Here is a 27,419-nt window from a genome sequence, read left to right as displayed (position 1 = left end):
TAAACAACTCAAAAATAGTTGGTGGTTGAATTCAGTTTGCCGATATGTATATCCTATTCAAATTTCAAGTCAATCGGATGAAAATTGAGGATTTTAGAAATTTGTAAAAGGTGGTTGACCTTTGGCCTATGTTGACCTTTTGACCTTTAGACCCCAAAAATGTATACGATTTTGTCGGACCACGAACGCTACCGCTTGGTAAAGTTTCGTGAAGATCGGTTTCAAATTGTGACCTGTAGGCAAGTATAAGTGAGCGGACAGACAAACACACACACAAACACACAAACACACACACACACACACACAAACACACACACAAACACATACACACACACAAACCGGAGTGATCAACATACTTGCAAAAAAATATATATATTTTTTTTTGGCCAAGTAACAAACACACAAACAAACACAAACCGGAGTGATCAATATACTTGTTTAAAAAAAATAATTTTCCAAGTAATAAAATGAAAGCATAAACATTAACCTTTAGAGCTGACATCTTGCTTGGCTGGCAAGCTCCTTCCTGTTCCCTGGTGAGTTCCATATTTGAGCTTCATGAGGTGAGGCAATGAAGCACCACGTTGAACAGTCGTGGGAGGAGGTCGAGCTTGAGGGGAGCGAGCACTGCGCACGGACACAGATAATGTGGCCAACGGTGAATGAACATACGAGCAGGATGACACCCAAACATTGTCATTTATCATACATTATTCACATGCAATATAGGACTTCAATCTATAGAAACAGGGCAATGTATTTACTGTTTAACTTTAGAACATAAAATGACAAGTATTAAAAAAAAAATATAGAAGCAAAACATTATCCATTGTTTAGAAATCAATTATATAACTTAACTTCCCGTTTTATTTTTAAAAATGCAGGGGGAAACATTTTGTCAATCATCTCCCATGCCATGACGTTAAGTGACACATGCATACACACACCGACACACACACACGCACAAACACACATTCACACGCACAAACACACACAAACACACACAAACACAAACACCGACACACACACACACACACACATACATACACAAACAAACATCGACACACACACAAACACCGACACACACACATACACACAAACAAACATCGACACACACACAAACACCGACACACACACATACACACAAACAAACACCAACACACACACATACACACGCACACACACACACACGCACACACAAACACAGACACACACACACGTGCACACACACATGTGTACACACACACCATCCACAGTGTATGTGTATGTGTGCGTGCACGTATGTGTGTGTGCACATGTGTGTATGTGTGCGTGTGTGTGCACATGTGTGTATGTGTGCGTGTGTGTGCACATATGTGTGCGTATGTGTGTGTGCCTGTGTGTGCACATGTGTGTGTGTGTGTGTGTGTGTGGGTGTGCACACGTGTGTGTGCACGTATGTGTGTGTGTGCACATGTGTGTGTGTGCACATGTGTGTGTGTGCGTATGTGTTCAAGTATTTCTAATAAACACTCATGGCAGAATTTGTTAGGTTTGCCTCGCATAATTCTGCGGTAACAAATACCCTGAAAGATCTGCAGTATCCAGTACACGGTCAAGCCATAGGTACCGCACACGGTTCAAATGGTTTTGGTAATGTTGAATTAATTCTTTATCTGCTTGTATAGGCCTACATAGTCGAGGCTCGTGGAAGAGCTAGTAATAGTGCACTGGCCGGATAAGGATGCACAGGGCCAAAAGGAACAGCAGAGAGTGTCGGAATCCATTTCACTCTTTTCAGAGCAATCGTCCGTTCACGGCAAGTAGACAATTATTTTGTGTCCAACATCTACTCCTGGGTAGCTGTGTCACCTTGTCTTACGGGGTGGAAATTTCCACCGAGCAACCATGGGACTCAAAAGCATACGATGTGAGGGAATTGCAACAAGGGTTTACCTTCTCGACCACCAAACGACTCAAGTACCTTCAGCTAAAATAATGTCTGCCAGATGTGCATCCAAGCCAGACAAGCAGAGACCTCATGTACCACCTGTCTCAATTAATCGGTGCAGTGAGACGCGCCAAATACCGTGTGCAACTGCCAGAACGTATCCCAGGGACTTCGCAGGAAGTTTTTATTATTTGTTGTGGTTCTTAGAATTTTAAACTATTACTAGAAATTCTGTCCCAAAATTGTCCAGGGCAGGGGAAGGGGTTGGAAGAGGAGCTCCCCTGGATTTAAAGGTTGCTTTTACAATTAGGATAAAAGGCAGAGGTTTTGTAAGATGAGATGAACTTACTGCGGCGGCCTTTGGTGTGAAAGGCGATGTACGGAAGACCGGTGCTTTAGAGTCAACATCATGTGTGTTCTTCCTGAGCGGATGGATCGGGACGCCGCTGCCGGTGCGGCGGGAGATCGCGTCCTCTTTTCCTGGCAGGACGAGCCTCGCGTCCCAACCTTGCACAGGCAAACCTGCTGCCGGATGCAGCGGCCGCCATTTTGACAGCGTGGGTTGCAAACGGCTGAAACAGCAAGACAAAATGCAACAGAATTCGTGAAACAAACATTGCTTCGTTGAGCAGTTTTCAGTTTTCGTGAAATTGTTCGGAACAACTGGAATTGGTAACCCAGAGGTCCTGTGTTTACACCAGGGTAGTGAGATAACATTGGCGTATTAATACACCTTTAGCCTTTAGGTATGCCCATTGGGATTCACATACTACAGACACTTAATGACTGGAGTAGAAAAGAGAGTTTTTCACATCAAGAATCATCACGTGCTCCGACAGTATTGAGCTGAAGTCATCAATGTCTACTCACCCCAAGACCCACAACGACAAACACTCAGGAACTGCCATGAGCTTATATTTTATATACACAGTCTGTTCTGATTATTCCCACCTTCCTGTGGTGCTCGCTGGGAAAACATTTTTGGTTCAATGAAGGCTTTCACGATCTGGCTGGCCAGGACTGATGTTCCAATGAATGTGACAGGAAATTGTAATTTGTCCAGAGAGTCGGCGATGACTTGCACACTCTTCGTTAAAGACAACCTGTGATCGTTGTACTTTAGCAACTGTTAGCAAACGAGACAGCCAGCTTAACGTATGTCTGAGGGACGGCGCCCACAATGATGCAATCCCTCTTCTTGTGAAGCACAAAAGCACAAATCTGACAGTTGATAGTCATGTTGGAAATCGAACCCAGATTAGGCCACTCTAAAGTAATTGCTCTAGTTCTGCACCATCCTGTCAGACATTTTGTGTCACGTGTATGTCATGGCCTTTTTGTAGTCAGAGGAAGCCACGCCCCTTGGGCACGCCCGCTGCCACGCCCCTTGGGCACGCCCCGAGTCGAAATCTGATGCGCGCATGTTTTTTGTCAAAAAGGTTACTACCCCCCAAAGGATCCCCTCTTCCCTCTCTAATTCACTTCCTTAGGCTGTCCATGAGGCACAACCGAACAAACAGACGCTCACAAATAGGGTTATAGATGAAGTACTTCACCTCACCACCACGTAAATAAAAACACCTCACCACCGCGTAAATAAAAACACCTCACCACACGTAAATAAAAACACCTCACCACCACGTAATTCAAAACGCCTCACCACCACGTAAATAAAAACACCTCGCCACCACGTAATTCAAAACTCCTCACCACCACGTAAATAAAAACACCTCACTACCATGTAAATAAAAACACCTCACCACCACGAAAATAAAAACACCTCACCACACGTAAATAAAAACACCTCACCACCGCGTAAATAAAAACACCTCACCACACGTAAATAAAAACACCTCACCACCACGTAATTCAAAACGCCTCACCACCACGTAAATAAAAACACCTCGCCACCACGTAATTCAAAACGCCTCACCACCACGTAAATAAAAACACCTCGCCACCACGTAATTCAAAACTCCTCACCACCACGTAAATAAAAACACCTCACTACCATGTAAATAAAAACACCTCACCACCACGAAAATAAAAACACCTCACCACACGTAAATAAAAACACCTCACCACCGCGTAAATAAAAACACCTCACCACACGTAAATAAAAACACCTCACCACCACGTAATTCAAAACGCCTCACCACCACGTAAATAAAAACACCTCGCCACCACGTAATTCAAAACTCCTCACCACCACGTAAATAAAAACACCTCACTACCATGTAAATAAAAACACCACCACCACGAAAATAAAAACACCTCACCACCACGTAATTCAAAACGCCTCACCACCACGTAAATAAAAACACCTCACTACCACGTAAATAAAAACACCTCACCACCACGTAAATAAAAACACCTCACCACACGTAAATAAAAACACCTCACCACCACGTAATTCAAAACGCCTCACCACCACGTAAATAAAAACACCTCACTACCATGTAAATAAAAACACCTCATCACCACGTAATTCAAAACGCCTCACCACCACGTAAGTAAAAACACCTCACTACCATGTAATTAAAAACACCTCACCACCACGTAATTCAAAACGCCTCACCACCACGTAAGTAAAAACACCTCACTACCACGTAAATAAAAACACCTCAACACCACGTAATTCAAAACACCTCACCACCACGTAAATAAAAACACTTCACCACCACGTAAATAATAACACCTCACCACCACGTAAATAATAACACCTCACCACCACGTAAATAAAAACACTTCACCACCACTTAAATAAAAACACTTCACCACCACGTAAATAATAACACCTCACCACCACGTAAATAATAACACCTCACCACCACGTAAATAATAACACCTCACCACCACGTAAATAAAAACACTTCACCACCACGTAAATAAAAACACCACCACCACGTAATTCAAAACACCTCACCACCACGTAATTCAAAACACCTCACCACCACATTATTAAAAACACCTCACCACCACGTAATTCAAAACACCTCACCACCACGTTATTAAAAACAACTCACTACCACATAATTCAAAACACCTCACCACCACGTTATTCGAAACACCTCACACCCACTTAATTGAAAACACCTCACACCCACTTACTTCAAAACACCTCACCCCCACCAACTTTAAAACACCTCACCCCCACCAAATTCAAAACACCTCACCCCCACCAACTTTAAAACACCTCACCCCCACCAAATTCAAAACACCTCACCCCCACCAAATTTAATACACCTCACCACCACGTTATTAAAAACACTTCACCACCACGGAAACAAAAGTTTGAGGGAGTGCTTGTGACAACACAGACACTGCACAGATATGTAGATATATAGATAGATGACTGTACCTGAGTTGCTGTTTTGTCATGGTTTACACCAATCATAATGCAAACAATTATTTTGCACAAATGTATTTGTAATATACGTGATATTACATTTTATAAACAATTGAAGTTGATTTAAGTTTAAAAACCAAAAAGTTTTCAAAAAAATTTTTTTTTAAACTTTTTTTTCAAATAAATAAATATATATACCCTTAGGACATACACACAGGAGAGGTAGGTGCATACCAGATGTTTGGTACGATTTCAAAAATGTTTGAGGGATTTGTTCAGTGACAACACAGGACAGGACAGACACTGCATAGATATATATTGTTACGGACGCGGTTTGGATGTTATTTTTGACCGAGCGGTTGGTATGACCGCGACTGAACAGTTATTCCCCGACTAGACCCCGATTCCACCCAGACGTTGACCAAATCGCGCTATGCTAAATCAATGATGGAAAGGACACAACGACTGGGATAGATGAAACGACGCAAGGGTACAGTTCTCAAGACCTCCGGAGGAGGGTATAATTACAGTGGTGGAGAAAAGGGGGTAGATTACAAGGCAGTGAGGTAAAGACACAGAAGAGATGGGCACTTAAATACAATCTTATCTATTCCCAGACAGACCACAGACAAACGGAACAAGGCTGACTTACACAGGGATTGATGGCAGGAAGGGACAGGTAGTCGATAGCACAAGGTGCACCTTGGCTCGGGGACAGGATAAAGCACGGTCCAGTCCAGAAGATGCGGGGAGGCCTCACAGCGCTCGGAGGGTACGTCTTGCTTGCTCCAAGCTCAGCGCGCATCTGACGTCACCTCCCTCTTCCTGCGCATGCTCAGCGGGGAGTGACACGCCCTCGGCTGGTTGGCTCCGCCCCCCTGGGGCCGGTCCGCCGCTTCCATTGGGTGCGGGGGTTACCAGGCTCCGCCCTTGACGAGGAGCTGACAGGGAGCCCCTATTTGGTAACCCCGTCGAGCACATGTTCGATGGCGGCTCGTTGGGAAGGCCTCATGCCCTCCCAACACCCCCTACCAACCAAGCCGGAGTGAGGACGCGCACTCCCTGTGCACGCCGCCGCCGTTGCTGTTGTTGTTGTTGTTGTTGCTGAACCGTGAGGAAGAGCTGCGGGGAGGTCCTAAACTTCCTAACGGTGCCATACAATCACATTCTGGTGCAACGAAGGGTCAGAATTAATGGAAACGAGTCCTTAACTGACATAGACTAAGAATAACTAGCAAGATGTCCTATAGTTGTCTTACATGGGATGCGGTGAACCTGGGCACGACATTTAATGGGGGAAATAGAGGGAGGTCGGGTCTACAGAGTGTTGTTTACAGAAAATGGGACTAGGGAATGGGGGATTGGGGATAGTTGGGAAGTATTGAGGAAATAGGGGAATATTTACAAGCGGATATGGATGGATGCAAATCCCATATCCGCAACAATATATATATATATATATATATATATATATATATATATATATATATATATTGTTACAGACGCGGTTTTAGATGTTATTTTACCGAGCGGTTGGTATTACCGCGTCCGAACAGTTACTCCCCGATTAGAACCCGATTCCACCCGACGTTGACCAGATCGCACCGCAGATATTCAATCGGGAAACCTCTAAAGCGACCGAAAGAGAATGAAAAGAGAAGAAGACAGAGTACGGAGGAAGAACAGATTTATTATACACACACAAGCAATGGATGGAAGAAGCAGTCACACAGCGAATCGTTAACTTACACTATTCATTTTACTTAACCCCAAGACAACGAGTAGGACAGACGACGTTCACACTTACACAGGGGATATTGCAGGCAGGTAGGGCTTGAGGTGGATTGCTGGAGAGGGAGGAGGGTCGGAGGCAGCAGCTCTCAATTCCTCGCGGTTTTTGGTGGGAAAACCCTTCGTCGCGTATCCGCTGCCGATGCTTTAGACGTCACGCGCTGGCTCGGGCACACCTGCTCCTCTCCTTCTGGTGGAGCCGTCTCCCTCCTTTCAGCGCGTCTCTCCAAAGCTGGTTTCCTTTCCGAGTACCTCTCCTCTTTGGCTTGGAGCGTTTCGCATCTCCCCGCTCCTCTTGGTGCCGCCTCTTCGCTCCTCTCCCAGGTCATCTGGTAAAGCAGTCCCTTACAGTCGCTTTTATAACTCGGGGCGGAATCAAGCCGCTGGCTGCGAGGGCACGCCTACCGGGTCGCTCACCGCGGTGCTGATTGGACATGCGACCCTCTGGCTCACTCCTCCCCTCTATGACGAGGTGGAGACACGCCTTTCTTCTCCGAGATTAGCACATGGGCAATGGCGGCTTGCGGGATTGAACACAACTCGCACCCTTTTGAAAGGGACTTTGGAGAGCGGAGATGATTTGGGGAAATTGGAAGGGCCTACGCTTATTTTGTTTGATACAATGCAAAGTCAATCTAGTGGGAAACACATATTTAGCCTACATGGAATAAGGAAATACACTATTTAAAAAGATATATCGTGACCTGCGTGTAAGTTTCATGGAATTAACTAGGAGGACGGCTGCGACCATTATTTACATTAACAGGGTGTTACACATAACAAAACCATACTTTTTACATTCGTTACACTTCCTCCAAAATTGTTACACTTCTCAAAAACCGTTACACTTCTCAAATTCGTTACACACTTCTCAAAACCGTTACAATATATATATATATATATATATATATATATATATATATATATATATATATATATATATATATATATATATATATATATATATATATATATCAGTTATTATGTGATTTCATACTATCAGTGGTGAACAGCCATTAAGGTATCCCATCCAGCTATGCTGTACCTTAATGGGAGCGATAAGTACCATCTGCCACACGGCACATTATCTCTGGTATCCACTCATTATATGGAATCACTTGGATGCAGCCGGGATTAACCAATCTAAATATAATTTCAGTTCTCCAGCTTTTAATGAGCGCACGTAATGAAGTCACCGCCATGTACGTACGCTCTGCCTATCAAGCTCTCAAGAGAACCCTCCGACAGAGCATAATTTTGATCTTTGTTCAGATACTGTCATAAGTGCAGGAGTACCAGGTCGGTAACTGTGAGTTTTTCATACACTTATGACAGTATCTGAACAAAGATCAAAATTATGCTGTCAGATGGTTCTTCTGAGAGCTTGACAGGCAGAGCGTACGTACATGGCGGTGACGTCATTACGTGCTATAATTAAAAGCTGGAGAACTGAAATTATATTTAGATATATATATACAGTTACGTGAAAAAGTAAGTACACCCCATGTAAAGTTTTGACTTTTTCAACATATTTCAACGTACAGCTATTTGATCTTCATTTCAACAATATTGATAGATAAAGGTGATATAATATAACAAATATCATAAAACATTTACATTTTGTAGTCCATTGTATAATTTAAATAAACATAAATGCAAATTTCGCATGTGGAAAAAGTAAGTACACCCCGACATTTATCACTACTTCAAATACCTAAAATTAGAATCAGGTGCACCAGCTCAGGTGCAAATGATTAGAACATCGTTAGAGAGGATCTTGGAGGAACCTGTCTTATTTAAACCTCATGCATTTAGTTTGGTTTCCTCTTTGTTGTTGAAGTGTGCGGCGTCACCATGCCGAGATCAAAAGAGCTCTCTGAGGCCTTCAGAAAGAAGGTTATAGATGCCTTTGAGTCTGGGAAGGGATTTAAAAAGATCTCCAAACAATTTGAAATCAATCATTCGACTGTCCGGAAGAACATCTACAAGTGGAGAAGATTCCAAACAACTGCCAACTTGTTCAGGCCAGGCCGCCCCAGCAAGTGCAGCCCGAGAGCAGACCACAAGATGCTGAAAGAAGTCTCTAAGAACCCCAGAATGTCTTCATGGGACCTACAGGTAGCTCTTGCCACTGTTGATGTCAAAGTGCACGAATCTCCCATTAGAAAGAGGCTGCACAAATTTGATCTACATGGGAGGTGTGCCAGGAGGAAACCTTTGCTGTCCAGAAAGAACATCAGGGCAAGACTAAAGTTTGCGAATGAACACCTAGGCAAAGACCAGCACTTCTGGAACAATGTGCCCTGGACAGATGAGTCAAAGGTAGAGCTATTTGGCCACAGTACCAGAAGACATGTTTGGCAAAAACTAGAGACAGCATTTGACCACAAGAACCTGATACCAACTGTAAAGCATGGTGGTGGAAATATTATGGTTTGGGGCAGCTTTGCTGCATCATGGCCTGGGCAGCTCACCATCATAGAATCCACTATGAATTCTTCATTGCACCAGAGGGTGCTTGAGGATAATGTGAGGCCATCTGTCGGAAATTTGAAGCTCAACCGAACGTGGACCTTGCAACATAACAATGACCCTAAACATACCATTAAATCCACCAAGGAATGGCTGAAAAGAAAGAAATTGAGGGTTCTGGAATGGCCAAGTCAAAGCCCGGATCTAAATCCCATCGAGATGTTGCGGGGGGATTTGAAACGATCTGTGCATGCAAGAAACCGCTCAAACATCGCACAGCTGAAAGAATTCTGCATGGAGGAGTGGGCAAAAATTTCTCCCAGTCGATGTCAGAGACTGGTAGACAGTTATAAGAAACGCCTACTTGAGGTTGTTTCTGCCAAAGGGGGCAATACCACCAATTCGAGCCAAGGGTGTGCTTACTTTTTCCACATGCGAAATTTGCATTTATGTTTATTTAAATTATACATTGGACTACAAAATGTAAATGTTTCATGATATTTGTTATATTATATCACCTTTATCTTTCAATATTGTTGAAATGAAGATCAAATAGCTGTATGTTGAAATATGTTGAAAAAGTCAAAACTTTACATGGGGTGTACTTACTTTTTCACGTGACTGTATATATATATACAAATATCATATGTATAAACATAAGTTAGTGTCTGTGTTGGCACCGCCCATTCTACATGTCACGCCTCCCCACTCCCCTCTCCCCCAGTGTCACATGCACCACCCATTAGCCAGGTCCCGCCTGCCCTTCAGTGGGCCAGAAATCGCTGCCATTTTTCCTCTCGACATAGCTATTTGGCTTCATAGTCTCTGGTGTACATTTCAAGACTGAACAAGGCGTCTTCTATCTATCATTAAATAAAGGTAGTTTTGAGGAAACAAAGGTACATTTTGATTGCAACTCGTCCAGAGGGAACAAGGTAAGGCACGTTTTGTTTGGAGTGATCGTGGCAACTGTCTAATATACACCGTCCAAATAAGGCACGTTCTCATAATGCAATAGCAAATCGTGAAGTAAGAAAATAGTGGTCTTTCACAAAAAATTTTTTGGTTTTCACCCCACTTTTGAAACTATTTCCCCATGTACATGGATGGACACATATGTGAAGTAAAACGAAAATCGGCTTGGAAGTGAAATGCTTGCGTACGTAATTAATTTATTGGGAGGCCGGGGAAATTCCCGAGAGATCTTTCTTTACTTCTCCTTTTATAGGTTATTATGTATACATACACTTTGAAACGTACAAATCCACCCACTTTCATGCACTAAACATCACCTCAGAGTTTGTGGATATCTTAAAAGCCAAAACCGTGTTGAAAACTCAACGTGGTATATTTTCATTAAAAGGAAAATAATCATGATGAGTATTTAAAGTCTTTAGTTTAAAAACACGGTCCTTTTGTCAGCGTTTTGTATGTGCTGTATGCTGTATGCTTTTGAGATGTTCAGGTGTGTGTTCAGTTACCAAGCAGCCAGCTCGTGCTTGCCAAGCCAGGCGTTCCTTATCAGCGGTTTTGAATGGAGTGCTTGCTTGAGTGCTTTAGCCACTTGGTGAGTGCTCTTCAATAAATTTGGTAAATGAACACACTCTAGATTAGTAACACCGTGACGAGGATAAACATCTAGACCATTACTTATTTCGGCCATATCCATGAATTAGTCCCTCAGGGGGAAGATTTTGACATGGCACATGGCAAGTTAGAGGCAATGTCGCATTATTTATTTTTCCCCAACATGGTTTAAAATGCTTTGTTTGCTGTCAGTGACATAAAATACATCAACATACTGAGATAGCCGTTTACTGATGAGTAATGATAAGGAGGTTCCAAGTAATAGAACCTCAAACTCAGTGATTGTGGTGACACTATACCCTCCCCTCTCCTTGCTCCCCTCCCATCCTTGCTCCCACCCCTCCTCGCTTTCCCCTCTCTTGGCATTCCCATCAGTGAAGTGACGGTTGGTATTTTGAGAGCAACCTGTGGTGTGGCCCCACAGTGTTCACACATGCCTTTTTATGACGCTGCAGTGCCGAGTGAGCGACGTGCTGAGATTAAGTAGACGGCGAGGTACTGCATATGCAGTTCAGTCACTTGCACTACCCCACACTACATAAGGTATTAATTCAGAGGCAAAATTACCCGTAGGTGGCATGCACTGTCACTGTGAAACACAACGAAAAATACATCCTATTCTCCTTTATGGTGCCTTGGTGCCATCCAGTGCAATAACTGGTCGATAGATCAAAGTACAAAGATCAGGCCCCACATGCCTACGGTGTGCCCCAGATGTCATGCAGTGCCTCAGTGTCATCCAGTGTAACAAATGGTTGATGGATCAAAGTACAAAGATCAGGCCCCACATGCCTGTGGTGGGCCCCGCGGTGCGTGTGGTGCCGCTGTGTGCAGTCCACCTGCTGAATGTGTGATCTGATTTCATTATATTCTAATCTGCTCAGATATCTGATCTCCAATCTCACTCCCCGTCTCTCGCTCCCCATCTCTCGCTCCCCATTTCTCGCTCCCCATTTCTCGCTCCCCATTTCTCGCTCCCCATCTCTCTCTCCCCATCTCTCTATTAGTATTCCGGTCAATGAAACAAAGGGTGGTATTTCCCCATGTGTATACACATATATATATATATATATATATATATATATATATATATATATATATATATGTATATATATGTGGGTATATCTTCTACTATATAAGAGAGCTGTTGGACTGTCTGTGTCTGTGTGTCGGCATTTTTCTCGGAGATGGCTGAACGGATCTTCGTCAGATTTTCAGAGGTTCATCAGTGAGTTCTTGGGAGGATTTTAGGCAAAAAAAAAATTCAGAAATAAAATAAGTTCGTTTTTTTGGATTAAATAATAATAATAATAAATAAATTTTAAAAAATCGCTCGATAACACCTAAGCCTTTTTGGTTAATGACAGTTATATACAAGCACACATTCACACAAATAAATACAAAACAATCACCAGGCATTTGAACACAAATAATAAATCAATTCCACAAACAGTCAAATTGGCCTCATTCGGGGGTGTGAGGGAACGTGGGAGGGGCATAAATTCTCTATTTAAATGTGTACCGTGTAGCGCCACCTGGTGGTGGTGGCAGAGAGTATTACAATTTCCCTTTTTTATCTGTGCAGCACTGAGGTTATGAAGCACTTTACACAGGAAAAAATTTCCTCCTTCCCTTCCCCCTCTCCCCCAAAACGGAGGGGCCTATCAAATCCCTCCCCCCCCCCCCCAGAAAGATGTATGTAGTATATATACACAAAGAATTAAGTTAAGCACCCCCCCCCGTTTTTTTTACAACCTCGCACATTACAAGTTTGTTGTCGTCAAAACAGTGTAATATACCCATGTTATTGCTATATTTTCTGGAGAAGTGATATTATGGTCACATAAAAACATAACAATCATGCCGTTTTCAATATTTTATTCTGAATAATTTAAGGTGAAAATTTTTGGGAATTTTAGGCATATTTTCACCTCAATTTAAGTATGGAGATATAGGTCCATCACGGACAGTGTGGATGACGTTTATGTTTTCTAACATACAGTCATTGTTCTGAGAAGACCTCTAGCGATCTTTGCGTCAATAACGTGTGTAGGACCCACGTGATCGGATCACTGACTCAACCCTACGTCTCATAGACCCTGTAAGCCGTCGTATGCGTTGCTGTGGCAGGTTGTTCCATTCCCGATGTAATGCACGTTCCAATTCATCCAGATTGGCTATTGGAGGGACCATCTTCGCAATTTGTCGTCCCAACATGTCCCGAACGTGCATTACATCGGGAATGGAACAACCTGCCACAGCAACGCATACGACGGCTTACAGGGTCTATGAGACGTAGGGTTGAGTCAGTGATCCGATCACGTGGGTCCTACACACGTTATTGACGCAAAGATCGCTAGAGGTCTTCTCAGAACAATGACTGTACGTTAGAAAACATAAACGTCATCCACACTGTCCGTGATGGACCTATAGCTCCATACTTAAATTGAGGTGAAAATATGCCTAAAATTCCCAAAAATTTTCACCTTAAATTATTCAGAATAAAATATTGAAAACGGCATGATTGTTATGTTTTTATGTGACCATAATATCACTTCTCCAGAAAATATAGCAATAACATGGGTATATTACACTGTTTTGACGACAACAAACTTGTAATGTGCGAGGTTGTAAAAAAACGGGGGGGGGTGCTTAACTTAATTCTTTGTGTGTATATCTTCCCTCCCTCTCCCTTCCCCCTCCCCCTTCCACTCCACCCATTTCCTTCTTCACCCCTCCCTCTTCTGCTTCCCTTCCCCCCTCCCTCTTCTGCTTCCCTTCCCCCCCCCCCACCCCCCCACCCCCCCACCCCCTGCAACGCCGGGTACTCCTATATATATATATATATATATATATATATATGTGTAGCTTTATGCATTTGATGAAATGGATTTTGCTTGCATTCTTCAGTGCCGGTCAGTCAACATGACGTCTTTACATTGAAGCAATTTGACCAGAAAATTATAAGAAATAAAGAGGTCATTCTGAGTGATCAGAATGACCTCTTCATTTACGAGGTGTGGGTCAAGCGGCATGCCATGGTCTTTGGTCAGGTGACGCATCAGGTGTGGCGCTATGTTAGAGTCGGTGTAGTTTTTGGATATTTTCACTTCGGGACAGTTTTGTGATAGTTTTCTGGAGTTGTGGCTTTGAGTTAAATTCAAAATTTCCAGTCCACCTGGAAAGCAAATCTATACAAAGGCAAGCTTCATGCAAGCATTCTTGTTTATCACAATCATATCCTATGAAGCCTTAAAGAGGAATGATAAATCACCCTCACATTTTCAAAAAAGGAGGCCATTAATGGTGCTTTGATTCACAGGATCCTCCAGGAAAATTTCACCAAGGTTATTGTTTTGCAGATCATTTAATTCTGACATCTAAAGAAACAAGAGCAGTTGAGACAAGTTCTTTCTTGGGCACTGGCCGACAAGAAGTCTGCAAGCATATTGTCATGGAAAAAATTCAACTATATCACTTACATTGCGAGGAAAGAAAGCTCCATTAATGTTACTGCGACTGAATTGTTGGAGATTCCTGGAAAATCTCATTGAACACAGTAACCATTTAAGGGCAAGAACAAAAATACATGGGCTCCATTACTTGAAAGGAGATCTAATACCATTAAGGAATCGGTCTTCAAGAGAGTTCTCCGCACATCACGGTGACATCAAAGAGGGAAGCAAAACCAAACTTATCAGATAACCGGTTTTGTGTTGTAAATACGATAAATATTTCCACTCCTAGGAGATGCAAAGTGGTCAGAAGGAAGGCAATTAACAATCTGTGACTTGGAATCACAGTGGCAGGAATAAATGGTTTATGTTTGTCGAAACACTGCCAGCTGCTGATGGCAAAGCATTCGATTTGCTGTTCAGACAGGAATACAGGTGGCGCTTGCATCTCGACTGTTAAGGGGCAGCCGAAACCCCCATAGTGGCCAATGGAAGGGCAGCCCTTGCTTTGCCGGGTGGGAGAGTTCAAAGTGTGCAAGGGATGTATGATGCAAGTGCAAGCATGGCAGATAACAATTTGAAACTTTTGTGCCCAACATAACTCTGTGAGCACCTTTTTCAAATCAAACTGCATGCAGGAAGTTCCTACAATAGATACGAGGCAAAAGGAACTTTTCTGTAGTTGAACGCGAGAGACACGAGTTCACCGTATGCACTCTAATGCGAAGTGAGATTAATTGTGCTCAAAATGTGACCATCTGCTTCAATGAACATTCATTACAGATGTCAAAGGTTCTATTTTTCCAATACAGGATCAAGACTCGTGGAAGCAAGAGGGTATACAAGGAAATACAAGGAATACATACACAAGAGGCCGACAGGCCTTTCCATTTCTTCCAATATCAATTTAGTCCTATCCCCGCAATACTTTTAGGCATCAATGTAATTCCAGTTCAAACCTATGAACCATTTCTGCTGACATTACCTTTCCAGGGAGGCCAAACCATGCATTAACAACTCCCTGAGTGAAAGACCCCTACCTTAATATCTATCTATCTCTACTCTTTACCACCCTCAATCTATTTTCCTTGGTCATATTACTATCTATTCTGGGAAAAAACCGTTCCGCACTTATTTGATCTATTCCCTTCAATATCTAAAATATCTCCAGCAGAACCGCTCCCAAACGTTTTCTTTGTAATGTATAAAGTTAAATTTCCATAACTGAGTCTAGCTAGTTCTGGAACCAATCAACATGTTCTATGCTGAACCCTCCCTGTGACAGTTATGTGGTGACCTCAGATGTGGTGACCAAAACTCAACATAATATTCCAAATGATACCTCACTAAATCCTATACAGTGCTAACACTACCTCTTTTGATTCATGTTATCACCCTACAAATACAACCTGAAACCTTATTCGCTTTACCGATAGCTGCCTGGAGGTATGCACTCTTGCCTCTGAACTGTCTAGTCTGGGTTTGAATATCGGCCCAGCTATCACAGTCATGGCGAGGCATCAATGTGTGTGACTGTGTGATGTCCCTTGGACGGATGTTCAACTGGGCGTCCCATGTGCAAACATTAGTTGGTGGACGTTGTCCCACTTTGGCATTCGGAAAGAGGAGGCAAGCTATCACTGAAACCGTGGCCAAATTCCAACCTCCCGTCCTGACTTCCTGTGTCGGAGTGATGACCTACCCCGGATTGTAACCTGAGCTAAGAAATTGCTTCAGCAGAACCCACATTCTGTACAAAATTGCTTCGGCAGAACAAATACCGTCAGCATGGTGCATGATGGTGACGATGACATTATTCACATTTATGGATGTGAATAATAAATATCTGTCTGGCAACATGCTGTCTGCTTACCTCCTCTCCTCTTTCCCCTTCCCCACATATATTACCACTCCCAGATCCTTCACCTGCATCACACACTCCAAAATTGCCATTTTCAAGCTGTAGTTCCTATTTTCATTACGAGCAAGACTGTCGGCCCTATGCCTACTTTTTGTTGCATTGTTTGCAGCTGTAATTTTATTATGGAATTCTAAGAATGTGGGAACATGTACAATAGGGGTATATTGGCTCACTTACAAAAGTCAATCACAGTGTACCTAGCCTCACACAGCCAGTCACCATTGTCTCTCGAATTGTCGTAAAGCCACATGAATCAGAATTCACGCTTGCCAAGTCTGGGCATTTATGGATTTTTTTTTTGGGGATACAAGATCGAGGCTCATGTAAGAGCTAACACATTAAACACAAAAAACATAAACGGACATAAAACATATAATAAAGGAAGTGGGAGACAAGATGGGGAGATAGAGGGAAGCACACAAGCACAACAACAGCAGAGAACAGGGACATCGGGAGAACTGTGGAAGTGAGACAACAACACAACAACAACAACAGGCATTTTAAGGACATTTTCCCTGCTAGAGCGGGGGTTAGCCTTGCAGGCCCCATGACAATCTTCTCCATTTTGCCCTATTTTCTGCATCTCCCCTTGTTCTTGTTCAACCCATTGCCCGCATTTCTTCTTCCACCACCTTTAGCCAAGTCTTTCTCGGTCTTCCCCGTCCTCTACTTCCTTCCACATTCATTTCCATCACTCTTCTCAACCAGTCACATTCATCCTTCCTCAACACATTACCAAACCATCTCAACCTGTTTCTCTTCACAGCATCCATCACAGGCTCTATTCCCGTCATCTTTCGCAATTCATCATTTGTCTTCCTCTCTCTCAACGATACTCCGCACATCCACTGAACCATTCGCATTTCCACCCTTTCCAGCCTTCGTTGCTGCTCTACATTCATTACCCACGTCTCGCTCCCATAAATCATAACAACTTCTCACACATGCAGCAGGCACCTTTCCAGTGGTGTAGTCTACGTGATACGCAGGTATACGCCGTATACCCACTAGGAAAGGTCCAGGATTTCCGTATACCCACTTTAAAATGCGCGAGGATACGTAACAACATAGTTTCGTGACAGAACTTTCACACTTTCATTCCTAAAATGCACTATATGAATAAAATTTGATTTGATTTGATAAAATTCACACCATCTTCTGTGTTAAGAAGCACTGACTAATGGCATTGGGGCTTCCGTGACCTGTGACCCGGATCTGATGTCACCTACTGTATGCATTAGTGAGTGTGGTGGTGCTTATGGGGTGTCGCTTCAGGATTGGAGTTGCTCCGGGGCGCGTCGCTCTGGGACGGGTGACTATGAGGCTGGAAGGGAAAAATCACAGTATACCCACTACAAAAAACTAGACTACACCACTGCACCTCTCCCTTCAGCTTCAACGACACTCCCCTCCTCGTCAGCACGCCACTCAGTTCCAGAAACTTCTTCCATGCACATCTCACTCTAGCAACCATTGCCGAGTCTGATCCACCTTCTCCATTCAGTATGTCTCCGAGGTAGCAAAATGTTTTCACACCTTCCAGCTTCACGCCATCTCGAAGATCCAACTCAGGATTTCCTCCATCTGCAGCTCCCTTTGTGCACACCGTACACTTGAATGTAGCTGCCGCACTGGTTAATGGCCCTCTCAGACCACTACATTTTTGATGAACCCACTCAGCTCACATTGTACATTGAATGGAGTTCACTGCGACACCCTTCCTGCACACAGCACACGGCCACTTCCCAGTTGTTTCCACCTCACCACATGATTTACAACTTGCCATCACCTTCGTTTTTCCGATATTCACCTTCAGACCTTTTGTCTCCATACATTCCTTCCACTTGTTTATCTTCTCCTTCAGTCCATCCACACTTTCCGCAATCAACACCAGATCATCTGCATACAACAACTCCCACGGTAAACCCTCCTTTACGTTCTGAGCCAGCACCTCCATCACAGCTACAAATAGTAGTAGACTTAGTACCGACCCCTGATGCACTCCCACCTTCACACACAAACTCACCACTGTTCCCGTCCTTCATTGTTTCAGCTGTGTGCGCTCTCTCGTACATTGCCATCACCACTCTGATCAACCATTCCTCCACTCCTAACTTCCTCAATGTCCATGTCACTACTTCATGTGGAACCCTATCAAATGCTTTCTCCAGATCAACAAACCCAATAAACAACTTCTTCCTCTTCTCCATGTACTTCTCCTGCAACTGCTTTACAATAAAAAGCACGTCTGTCGTTCCTCTTCCTGGCATAAATCCAAACTGCATTTCGTCGATCTTCACTTTCTTCCTTATCCTCCTCTCCCACACCCTTTCCAATACCTTCATTCCATGCTCCAATAACTTTATCGCTTGATAGGAGCCACAGTCCAGAGGGTCACCTTTCCCCTTGCATAGAGGGACGAGGGTACTCAGTTCCCAAACCACTGGAATGCGGCCTTCTTTCACCACCAAATTACAGATCTCTGTCATTCTCTTCACACCCAACTTCCCGCTGCCTTCAACATATCTCCCACAACTCCCGTCGGTCCTCCTGCTTTTCTACCCTTGCCGATTACTAACAACTCAGGTTTCCTGCACAATTAGTATTGATGAGCATATCTCACTGTGCTTGTAAAATGGCGGTTTCACACTTTTTGCCAGAATGCCATACTTGTTCAGCCATACTCACTACCATTGTCAATGTTGTGTTTTGGGCTTACTGTATGGCCGGAAAGAAAAGTCGCTCTTCCATGGAAGTGACATAGTCGAAGTATTGGATCTCGCTCTTCCATGACCGCTTTTATCGCTTCCTCAACTTCCTTCTCAGTTATCTTCTCTGCCGGTCCTAAAACTGGGTTACTCTCGATGTTGCCATCCCATTCATTCTCTGCAATCAACAGCATTTCCATATATCTTTTCCATCTTCCTTTAATTCCATCTGGGTCCACAACGATTTGTCCCACTTCATCCTTCAAGCAACTCCCCCCCATCACATCACACCTCTCTTTCGCTATCTGCTTTGCAATCCTGAATACCGCTCTCTGACCCTCTTCCAAATCCAAGCGTTCTCCGAACATTTTTCTGCATGCCTGCTGCGCCTTTGCTACCTCTTTCTTTGCAGCCTTCTTGGCTGCCTTATAACTTTCATGTTCTGCCTTTTCTGCCCCCATACCCTTCGCCTTCTACCACTCCTTGAACTTCTTGTGGAAGGGAGAGGGCTGGTGTATTAATGGGGGTAGAAGAGATCAAGGTTTTAGATGGAGGAAGATAAGAGATAGTGGTGAACAGCTGTTTTAAAGACCTGGAGGGAGGAGTGGGATTGAAGAGAGTGAGGGAGTTTGTTCCAGAGGTGGGAAAAGAGGAATGAAAGAGTGAAGGGGAGCAGAGAGTCTTGATTTTGGCAGTTTAACCATAAGAGGGTTGCTGGCAGTTCTTGTGCGACCTGAAGGAATATTTGGGGGACAGAGCACAGACAGAGCAGGGGGAGCTAGGCCGGAGAGGAGTCGGTAGAAGACAGAAAGACCACCAACCTGCTTGCGGTGAGAGAGTGAAAGGCCCTCAGAATCAGTTTCATCAATGGATGTGAATAATGAAAATGTTTTTGTTGAAGTCAATTTTTTATTGACCTGGTGATTAAATGGTAGCATTTTTAACTTTGTGTGACCAGTGGTTTGGAAGGAGATGCAAAAGACACACAGACACTGGATCTTGTATAGATTCTCACCCAACCCCACCACCTTACATTTTCCGAAGTTAAGCTGAATCTGCCAATCTTTTGCCCAATTTATGAAAGTATGTAGACTTTCCTGTATCTGATCACCCCTTTCTCTGCTGTCTGCCTTACCTCCAATCTTAGTGTCATCTGAAAATTTGGAAAGTCAGCTCACAACTCCACTTTGCAAATTCTCTCTCTCTCTCTCTCTCCCTCACCCTCTCTCTTTCTCTCTTTGTTTGTATGTGTTCTATGCATGGCTACATCTTTTAAGTTACAAACTCCAAACTCAGGGTGCAAATACAGATTTGTGTGGGGGGTAAAATAGGCTTCTCTGATATCTATACGACCTCCTTTTTCCTGCCCTATAAATGCATCCTACAGTAGCTTACTAGTCTTACAATCCCTAATCTAAATCCACATGAAATCCCTCCTTTGTGTCATCTCTTTCTCTCAATATAACACTTTTTTTTACCCAGATTGCTACATCTCCTCCAATTTTCTCTTTAATAACAGATTTATACATCCCGTAGCCTTCAAGCCCTGTGCTCCCTTATTAAACCATGTCTCGCTTACTGCATCCATATTATACCCTTCACAATCTAATTTAGCTTCAAGCCATTCCATTTCATGATGAAAACTTCTGGCATTGGTTTGGAATTTTTAAACTTTTCCCTACCTGTACTGCATATATTTTTGATGCCTGGACTTACCAATCCCATCATCAGCTGAATTTCCTTCCTTTAAGTCTCTCTTCTCCCATCTAGCCAAAAAATGACTTAATTCCTTCCTTAATTCCAACTGCAAACTTTGCTCTCCCTCTTCTGTTTATCATATGGCCATTAATCCGAAAACACTCTTTGACCATAAAAAGATTCACATTGCTTCCGATACCCAAAACCCTGCTGCCTGCACAATTCCTTCAACCACAGGTACACATCTATTGTTCTACTCACAAATCTTGTTTCCATTCCTATTCTCAGAAGAATACCAGAAAAACATTACCTCACAACCTTTTTTTCAGTCGTCTACAAAACATCCTATTTTTTTCCCTATTTCTCAAATCATCTGAGTAAACTTTGCCTATATAATTTACTCTTACTTGTGCACCGCAACCAACGTTCTCCTGCAATGACTCGGGAAAACGTCACCCAACCTTCTTTCAATATTTTTCACACATGCCCCTTAAAAAAAATAAAAAATTGTATTGACGCCGTGGAAACTAGCTTGACACAATTGAAACCAAGGCCTTCAAGATCAATGGAATCTCCAACATTTGAAGAAGAGTCTTTGGGCCTATCAGTTTCCCATCGCAGACAGGTTGGTGGCCTCTCTGTTTTCTACTGCCTCCTTTGTGGTTTTGCACCCTCTGCTCTTTCTGTGCTTTGTTCCGCCCAATATCCCCACAGGTTTCTGCAGGGCACACGTGGTCCATCATCAACCCTGTTATGGTGAAACTTCCGAAATTAAGGATGACTGCTCACCTCCATTCATTCGTCCCTCTTTTTTTCCTGCCTGTGAAATCAACATCCACATTATCTTCAATCTCATTCTTCCTTCCATATCTTCAATATAGCTGTTCCCTATCATCTCAGATCATCCTCCACCCAAAACCATGATCTTTCTACCCCTGTTAACACCCCCACCCACTCCCAAGCCCATCTCCTTCCACATTTCCAATTTTTCCATTCCTAAGAGTATACTTCTGTACCCTCCTTACTCACCACATGCATCCTCCATCACCCCTCTATTCTCCCCTCCCCCCCCCCTTCCCTCATTTGCCCAACTCCCCCTTTATTTTGTCGTTCAACCTTGCTGTTGGTGTTTCCCAACTCTTTCTACTTTTCCTTTTGTTCTGTTGCGTCCTGATCCGGTCAGTGTTCTCGCTCTTCCATGACCCTTGACCTTGTAGACAAATAAATAAATGTCTGATCTTTGCTGCAGAATTAAGAATCCACACGATTTCTGGTTTTATCACGGACAAAAACCAACTCCGTCTCATTCCTACCCGTCTCCACCCACCCGTGTGCGTACATGGCTGGTCTTCCACTGCCGCCCACACACACTGCACTCTAACCACAGCAACCCCACCATCATTCACACCCACAGCACCCCCAGCAACACCCATACCAGTTTCATAGGGTTTGTTTTATCTGCCTTTTTTTTTTCTTCAGAACACTTCCCGCTGCACCAAATGCAGTCCCAGCCATCACGTTCTCATGCATTCACCCACCTTTATTCCAAAGGGTGCAGTTGACTCGCATTTTGCTTTCCTGCGGTTCAAGATAACAAAGTGAGTTGGCAATTGTTTGGAAATGGAAGAATCCAAGCTGTGCAAGGGATACACAACAACGATGAAAGAACATTGAAAATGTGGTGGGATTGGCAGATATGAGCACATAGAGGGGACTCTCCTCGTTTGGTTTCCTGCACAATTAGTATTGATGAGCATATCTCACTGTGCTTGTAAAATGGCGGTTTCACACTTTTTGCCAGAATGCCATACTTGTTCAGCCATACTCACTGCCATGGTCAATGTTGTCTTTTGGGTTTACTGTATGGTCGGAAATAAAAGTTCACATCAGCTTCTTCATTCATGATTTCATATTTTTCTGCACGTTTCCAAAATGGCTTTCCAATGAACATGAAGACAATGGGCAAGTGTTACGTTCAGTTATTAATCCAGGTTTCTCCTTGAAAGACATGATGACCATGCACAGTTCTACAGATGCAATAGCAATATTCCCAGTCTGTATCAAGGAAGACGCAACGTTTGGACGTGGTAGTGTCATGATGGGGAATGCTATTACTAGAACCTTTCGCACCAACAATATCGCCAGATTTAAATCCCATTGAACATCTATGGGATATTAGTGATCGTCTCATTCGAGCATTGCCAAGACAGCCACAGACTCTCGATGAGCTGGAAAAGCGGTGGATTTGGGCATGCAATGCCATCTCCAGGCTCAGATTTGAGTGCTCATACGGTCAATGCTATGACAGTGAAATGCAGCGATTGCTGCCAGAGTTGGGCATATCCGGTATTGATATTGCTACTTCCACGTTGTATCACTACGTGAAAACATTCAACACAATGCAGCATTAAGTGATGAGGTCACAATGAAATTGACATGAAAATATGCAGCATTTATCTATGTCAGAGGTTTGCACTCCATGTGTCCCATGATGTCACACAAATAAATCGAATAAATAACTAGATGGTGTTCATAGAATACTTACCCTGTGCCATTAACTTGGTGCGAGCCAACTCTTCTGTTTTTGAAGGGTTTTTTTTCCTTTGATCCAACATGGGTGCCAGACCACGTGACCAATGACATCATACATTTATATTCTCTAATATAATTGTTGTGTAGATCACGCTAAATAAATTTCAAACTGATCAGACTAAGCGTTGACCCTGTCGAATTATGACGTCATAATTAAGGTACCGATGACATAGTCATTAACATATCTTATTCCCCATGGGGAGTACTTGACAATGCAACATGGTTCATTTTTTTTGCATGGAGCGGTTTCGGAGATGTAGAGGTGTAACGTTTCTCCAAAATGGCATCTGTACCATGTGAGCTATGACGTCATAATTATGAATAAAAAATTATACAGGTGGAGCCTGGAGGCACTCCTTTGGTAAAATTTCGTGTTAATTGGACCAACGGTTGCCGAGAAAATGAATTTGAAAAATGCAGACACGCATGGAAGCCACACGTACACAATCGATCGCCTAAACCTGCTTTTCACTTTGCGAGGCCTGGGTAACAATCACGTGTTCAGTTTCTATGGCGGAGAGTGAACATACATACAGTCACGTGAAAAAGTAAGAACACCCCATGTAAAGTTTTGACTTTTTCAACATATTTCAACATACAGCTATTTGATCTTCATTTCAACAATATTGATAGATAAAGGTGATATAATATAACAAATATCATGAAACATTTACATTTTGTAGTCCATTGTATCATTTAAATAAACATAAATGCAAATTTCGCATGTGGAAAAAGTAAGTACACCCTTGGCTCTAATAGGTGATATTGCCCCCTTTGGCAGAAACAACCTCAAGTAGGCGTTTCTTATAACTGTCTACCAGTCTCTGACAAAGACTGGGAGAAATTTTTGCCCACTCGTCCATGCAGAATTATTTCAGCTGTGCGATGTTTGAGGGGTTTCTTGCATGCACAGCTCGTTTCAAATCCCCCCACAACATCCCGATGGGATTTAGATCCGGGCTTTGACTTGGCCATTCCAGAACCCTCCATTTCTTTCTTTTCAGCCATTCCTTGGTGGATTTACTGGTATGTTTAGGGTCATTGTCATGTTGCAAGGTCCACCTACGGTTGAGCCTCACATTATCCTCAAGCACCCTCTGGTACAATGAAGAATTCATAGTGGATTCTATGATAGTGAGCTGCCCAAGCCCTGATGCAGAAAAGCTGCCCCAAACCATAATATTTCCACCACCATGCTTTACAGTTGGTATCAGGTTCTTGTGATCAAATGCTGTCTTTTGTTTTCACCAAACATGTCTTCTGGTACTGTGGCCAAATAGCTCTACCTTTGACTCATCTGTCCAGAGCACATAGTTCCAGAAGTGCTGGTCATTGCCTAGGTGTTCATTGGCAAACTTTAGTCTTGCCCTGATGTTCTTTCTGGACAGCAAAAGTTTCCTCCTGGCACACCTCCCATGTAGATCAAATTTGTGCAGCCTCTTTCTAATCGTGGACTCGTGCACTTTGACATCAACAGTGGCAAGAGCTACGTGTAGGTCCTGTGATTACATTCTGGGGTTCTTAGAGACTTCTTTGAGCATATTGCGGTCTGCTCTCGGGCTGAACTTGCTCGGGCAGCCTGGCCTGAACAAGTTGGCAGTTGTTTGGAATCTTCTCCACTTGTTGATGATCTTCTGGACAGTTGAATGATTGATTTCAAATTGTTTGGAGATCTTTTTAAATCCCTTCCCAGACACGTAGGCATATATAACCTTCTTTCTGAAGGCCTCAGAGAGCTCTTTTGATCTAGGCATGGTGACGCCGCACACTTCAACAACAAAGAGCAAACCAAACTAAATGTCTGAGGTTTAAATAAGACAGGTTCCTCCAAGATCCTCTAACGATGTTCTAATCATTTGCACCTGAGCTGGTGCACCTGATTCTAATTTTAGGTATTTGAAGTAGTGATAAATGTAGGGGTGTACTTACTTTTTCCACATGTGAAATTTGCATTTATGTTTATTTAAATTATACAATGGACTACAAAATGCAAATGTTTCATGATAATTGTTATATTATATCACCTTTATCTAACAATATTGTTGAAATGAAGATCAAATAGCTGTATGTTGAAATATGTTGAAAAAGTCAAAACTTTACATGGGGTGTACTTACTTTTTCACATGACCGTGTGTGTATATATATATATATATATATATATATATATATATATATATATATATATATATATATATATATATATATATATATATATATAGATAGATATATATATATATATATATATATATATATATATAGATAGATAGATAGATAGATAGATAGATAGATATATATATATATATATATATATATGTCGGATTGGGACTTAGGACTTGGGACTCAGAAGAACTCAGAAGAAAGGAGCAACGGATATATTTATTGGAACTCGAGTACTCAAGCTTGAGGACAGCAAAGTTGCATTGAAACTCACAAGGAATGACCAACAGTACAACAAGATGCTCTGAAATAATTCAATTAACATTGCTTTATATAAAGGAAAGTCAGGGGTGGAGTTAGCTCACAAGACACAGAGACAGAATGGGCTCATTGGGTCCCCCACCATAGTCCCATCCTGTTGTTCAGTTAATTAAAGGAAGTTCATCCAAGGCCAGTCATGGGTTAGCTTCTGATAAGGAGATGGTCAGCATTATGTGACAACATGTTTACAACTTTCTGTATAGCAGCTGGCTTGGGAAAGTACAAAGGGGAGTGGTCACTCGTAAAACTGTCAACTTGCAAGATAATGGCAAAAACAGGAAACAGGCAAAGAGAGATAAGAGTTGCCTTCAAGGCCTAAAAAAGGGGAACTAGATTGCGCCCACGCAGGCCAGAGCACAAAGGCAGAGAACTCCTTATTAGGATATTACACATCCTCAATGCAGTAGAAAGAACTCAGTATCAGGAAAGAGTACAGTAGCAAGTCAAAACAAAACATATAATTGGTTATACTTGGTAATTGGTAAAGCAGCAAGGATATACAAAGGGGGAGGGGCATTACAGCTCCCTACATACCGCCCTTTTGGATCTAAGATACAAAGTTATCTACGAGCCAATCAAAGGCCTTTATTTCAAACAAAAACAGAAAAATCATTCAACATATTACGCGAAGGCAGCCCCGTAAGAATGTCCCGTACCAAAGCACCACACAAACTCAGTAGGATGATTCGCGTCTGTATGTGAGTATGCAATGTAAGGCCGTAAAAGCAGAGTGATCAAATGGCACACAAAATCCACCAAAAGAGGTGGGAGAGAGAGAGTGTAACTAAACGTAACGTACCACACGAATGCAGCCCAGTGAGCATGTCCCGTACCCAGTACCGCACAACGAACCCAGCAGGCTGATCCGCGGGTGTGTGGGTGCAAGTGGGTGTAAGTGGATGTATGATGTAAGTCGGGTGTAGATGGGTGTATGAGGTGAGACCGTAGAGACATGAAGATCGAATAGCGCGCCAAATCCACAACGAAGACCTCTGGTTCCACCGGGGTCCACACCCAGGAAGATCTCCGACCCACCCTTGGTCCACAGAGGTGCAGCCGGACTCCTCCCCAACTGGAGCTCGCCCAGGCTTCCCCAAGTGAAATCCTTGTCGATCTTCAGCGCTCAATCGATATTCATGTTCATGAGGTCTCTTACGTGCTGGTGATCTGGGGAAGACACAACATCGTCAGTATCAGGTGGCTCAAACCTATGGCCATAAAATAAAGCATAACGATCCAAAGGTGGGAGAGAAACTTCCTTTGGGTCAAAGTCGAGATCGTCCGAGGCGATGCTGCTTGCTTCGCTGTTATTCAAGGGCGAATCTCCAAAACAATCAGACTCGGAACTCAGAGTATTTTCACGATCGAGTTCCTCTCCATCCGGGCTTGGGTTCACAGCTGGGTCCAAATCCCGAACTGGGTCAGTGGCGGTTGACTC

General features: G+C 43.1%; 1 protein-coding gene across 1 annotated transcript in view; it reads right to left on the bottom strand.

The window, feature by feature from the left end:
• The window catches only part of LTBP1 (latent transforming growth factor beta binding protein 1), a 343,539-nt gene that overhangs the window by 240,319 nt on the left and 75,801 nt on the right, over positions 1 to 27,419 (bottom strand). Inside the window, exons 3-4 of the mRNA XM_068129074.2 lie at positions 2,280 to 2,502; positions 488 to 627 (exon numbers count right to left, since the gene is read on the bottom strand). Of these exons, the coding sequence (XP_067985175.2) occupies positions 488 to 627; positions 2,280 to 2,502 (363 nt within the window). The remainder of the gene's footprint in view (positions 1 to 487; positions 628 to 2,279; positions 2,503 to 27,419) is intronic.

Source organism: Myxine glutinosa, chromosome 9 (assembly GCF_964187855.1).
Source record: "Myxine glutinosa chromosome 9, kmMyxGlut1.1, whole genome shotgun sequence".
NCBI lineage: Eukaryota > Metazoa > Chordata > Myxini > Myxiniformes > Myxinidae > Myxine > Myxine glutinosa.
Note: the sequence above shows the minus strand (reverse complement) of the source record. Positions and strands in the feature narration are given on the sequence as shown.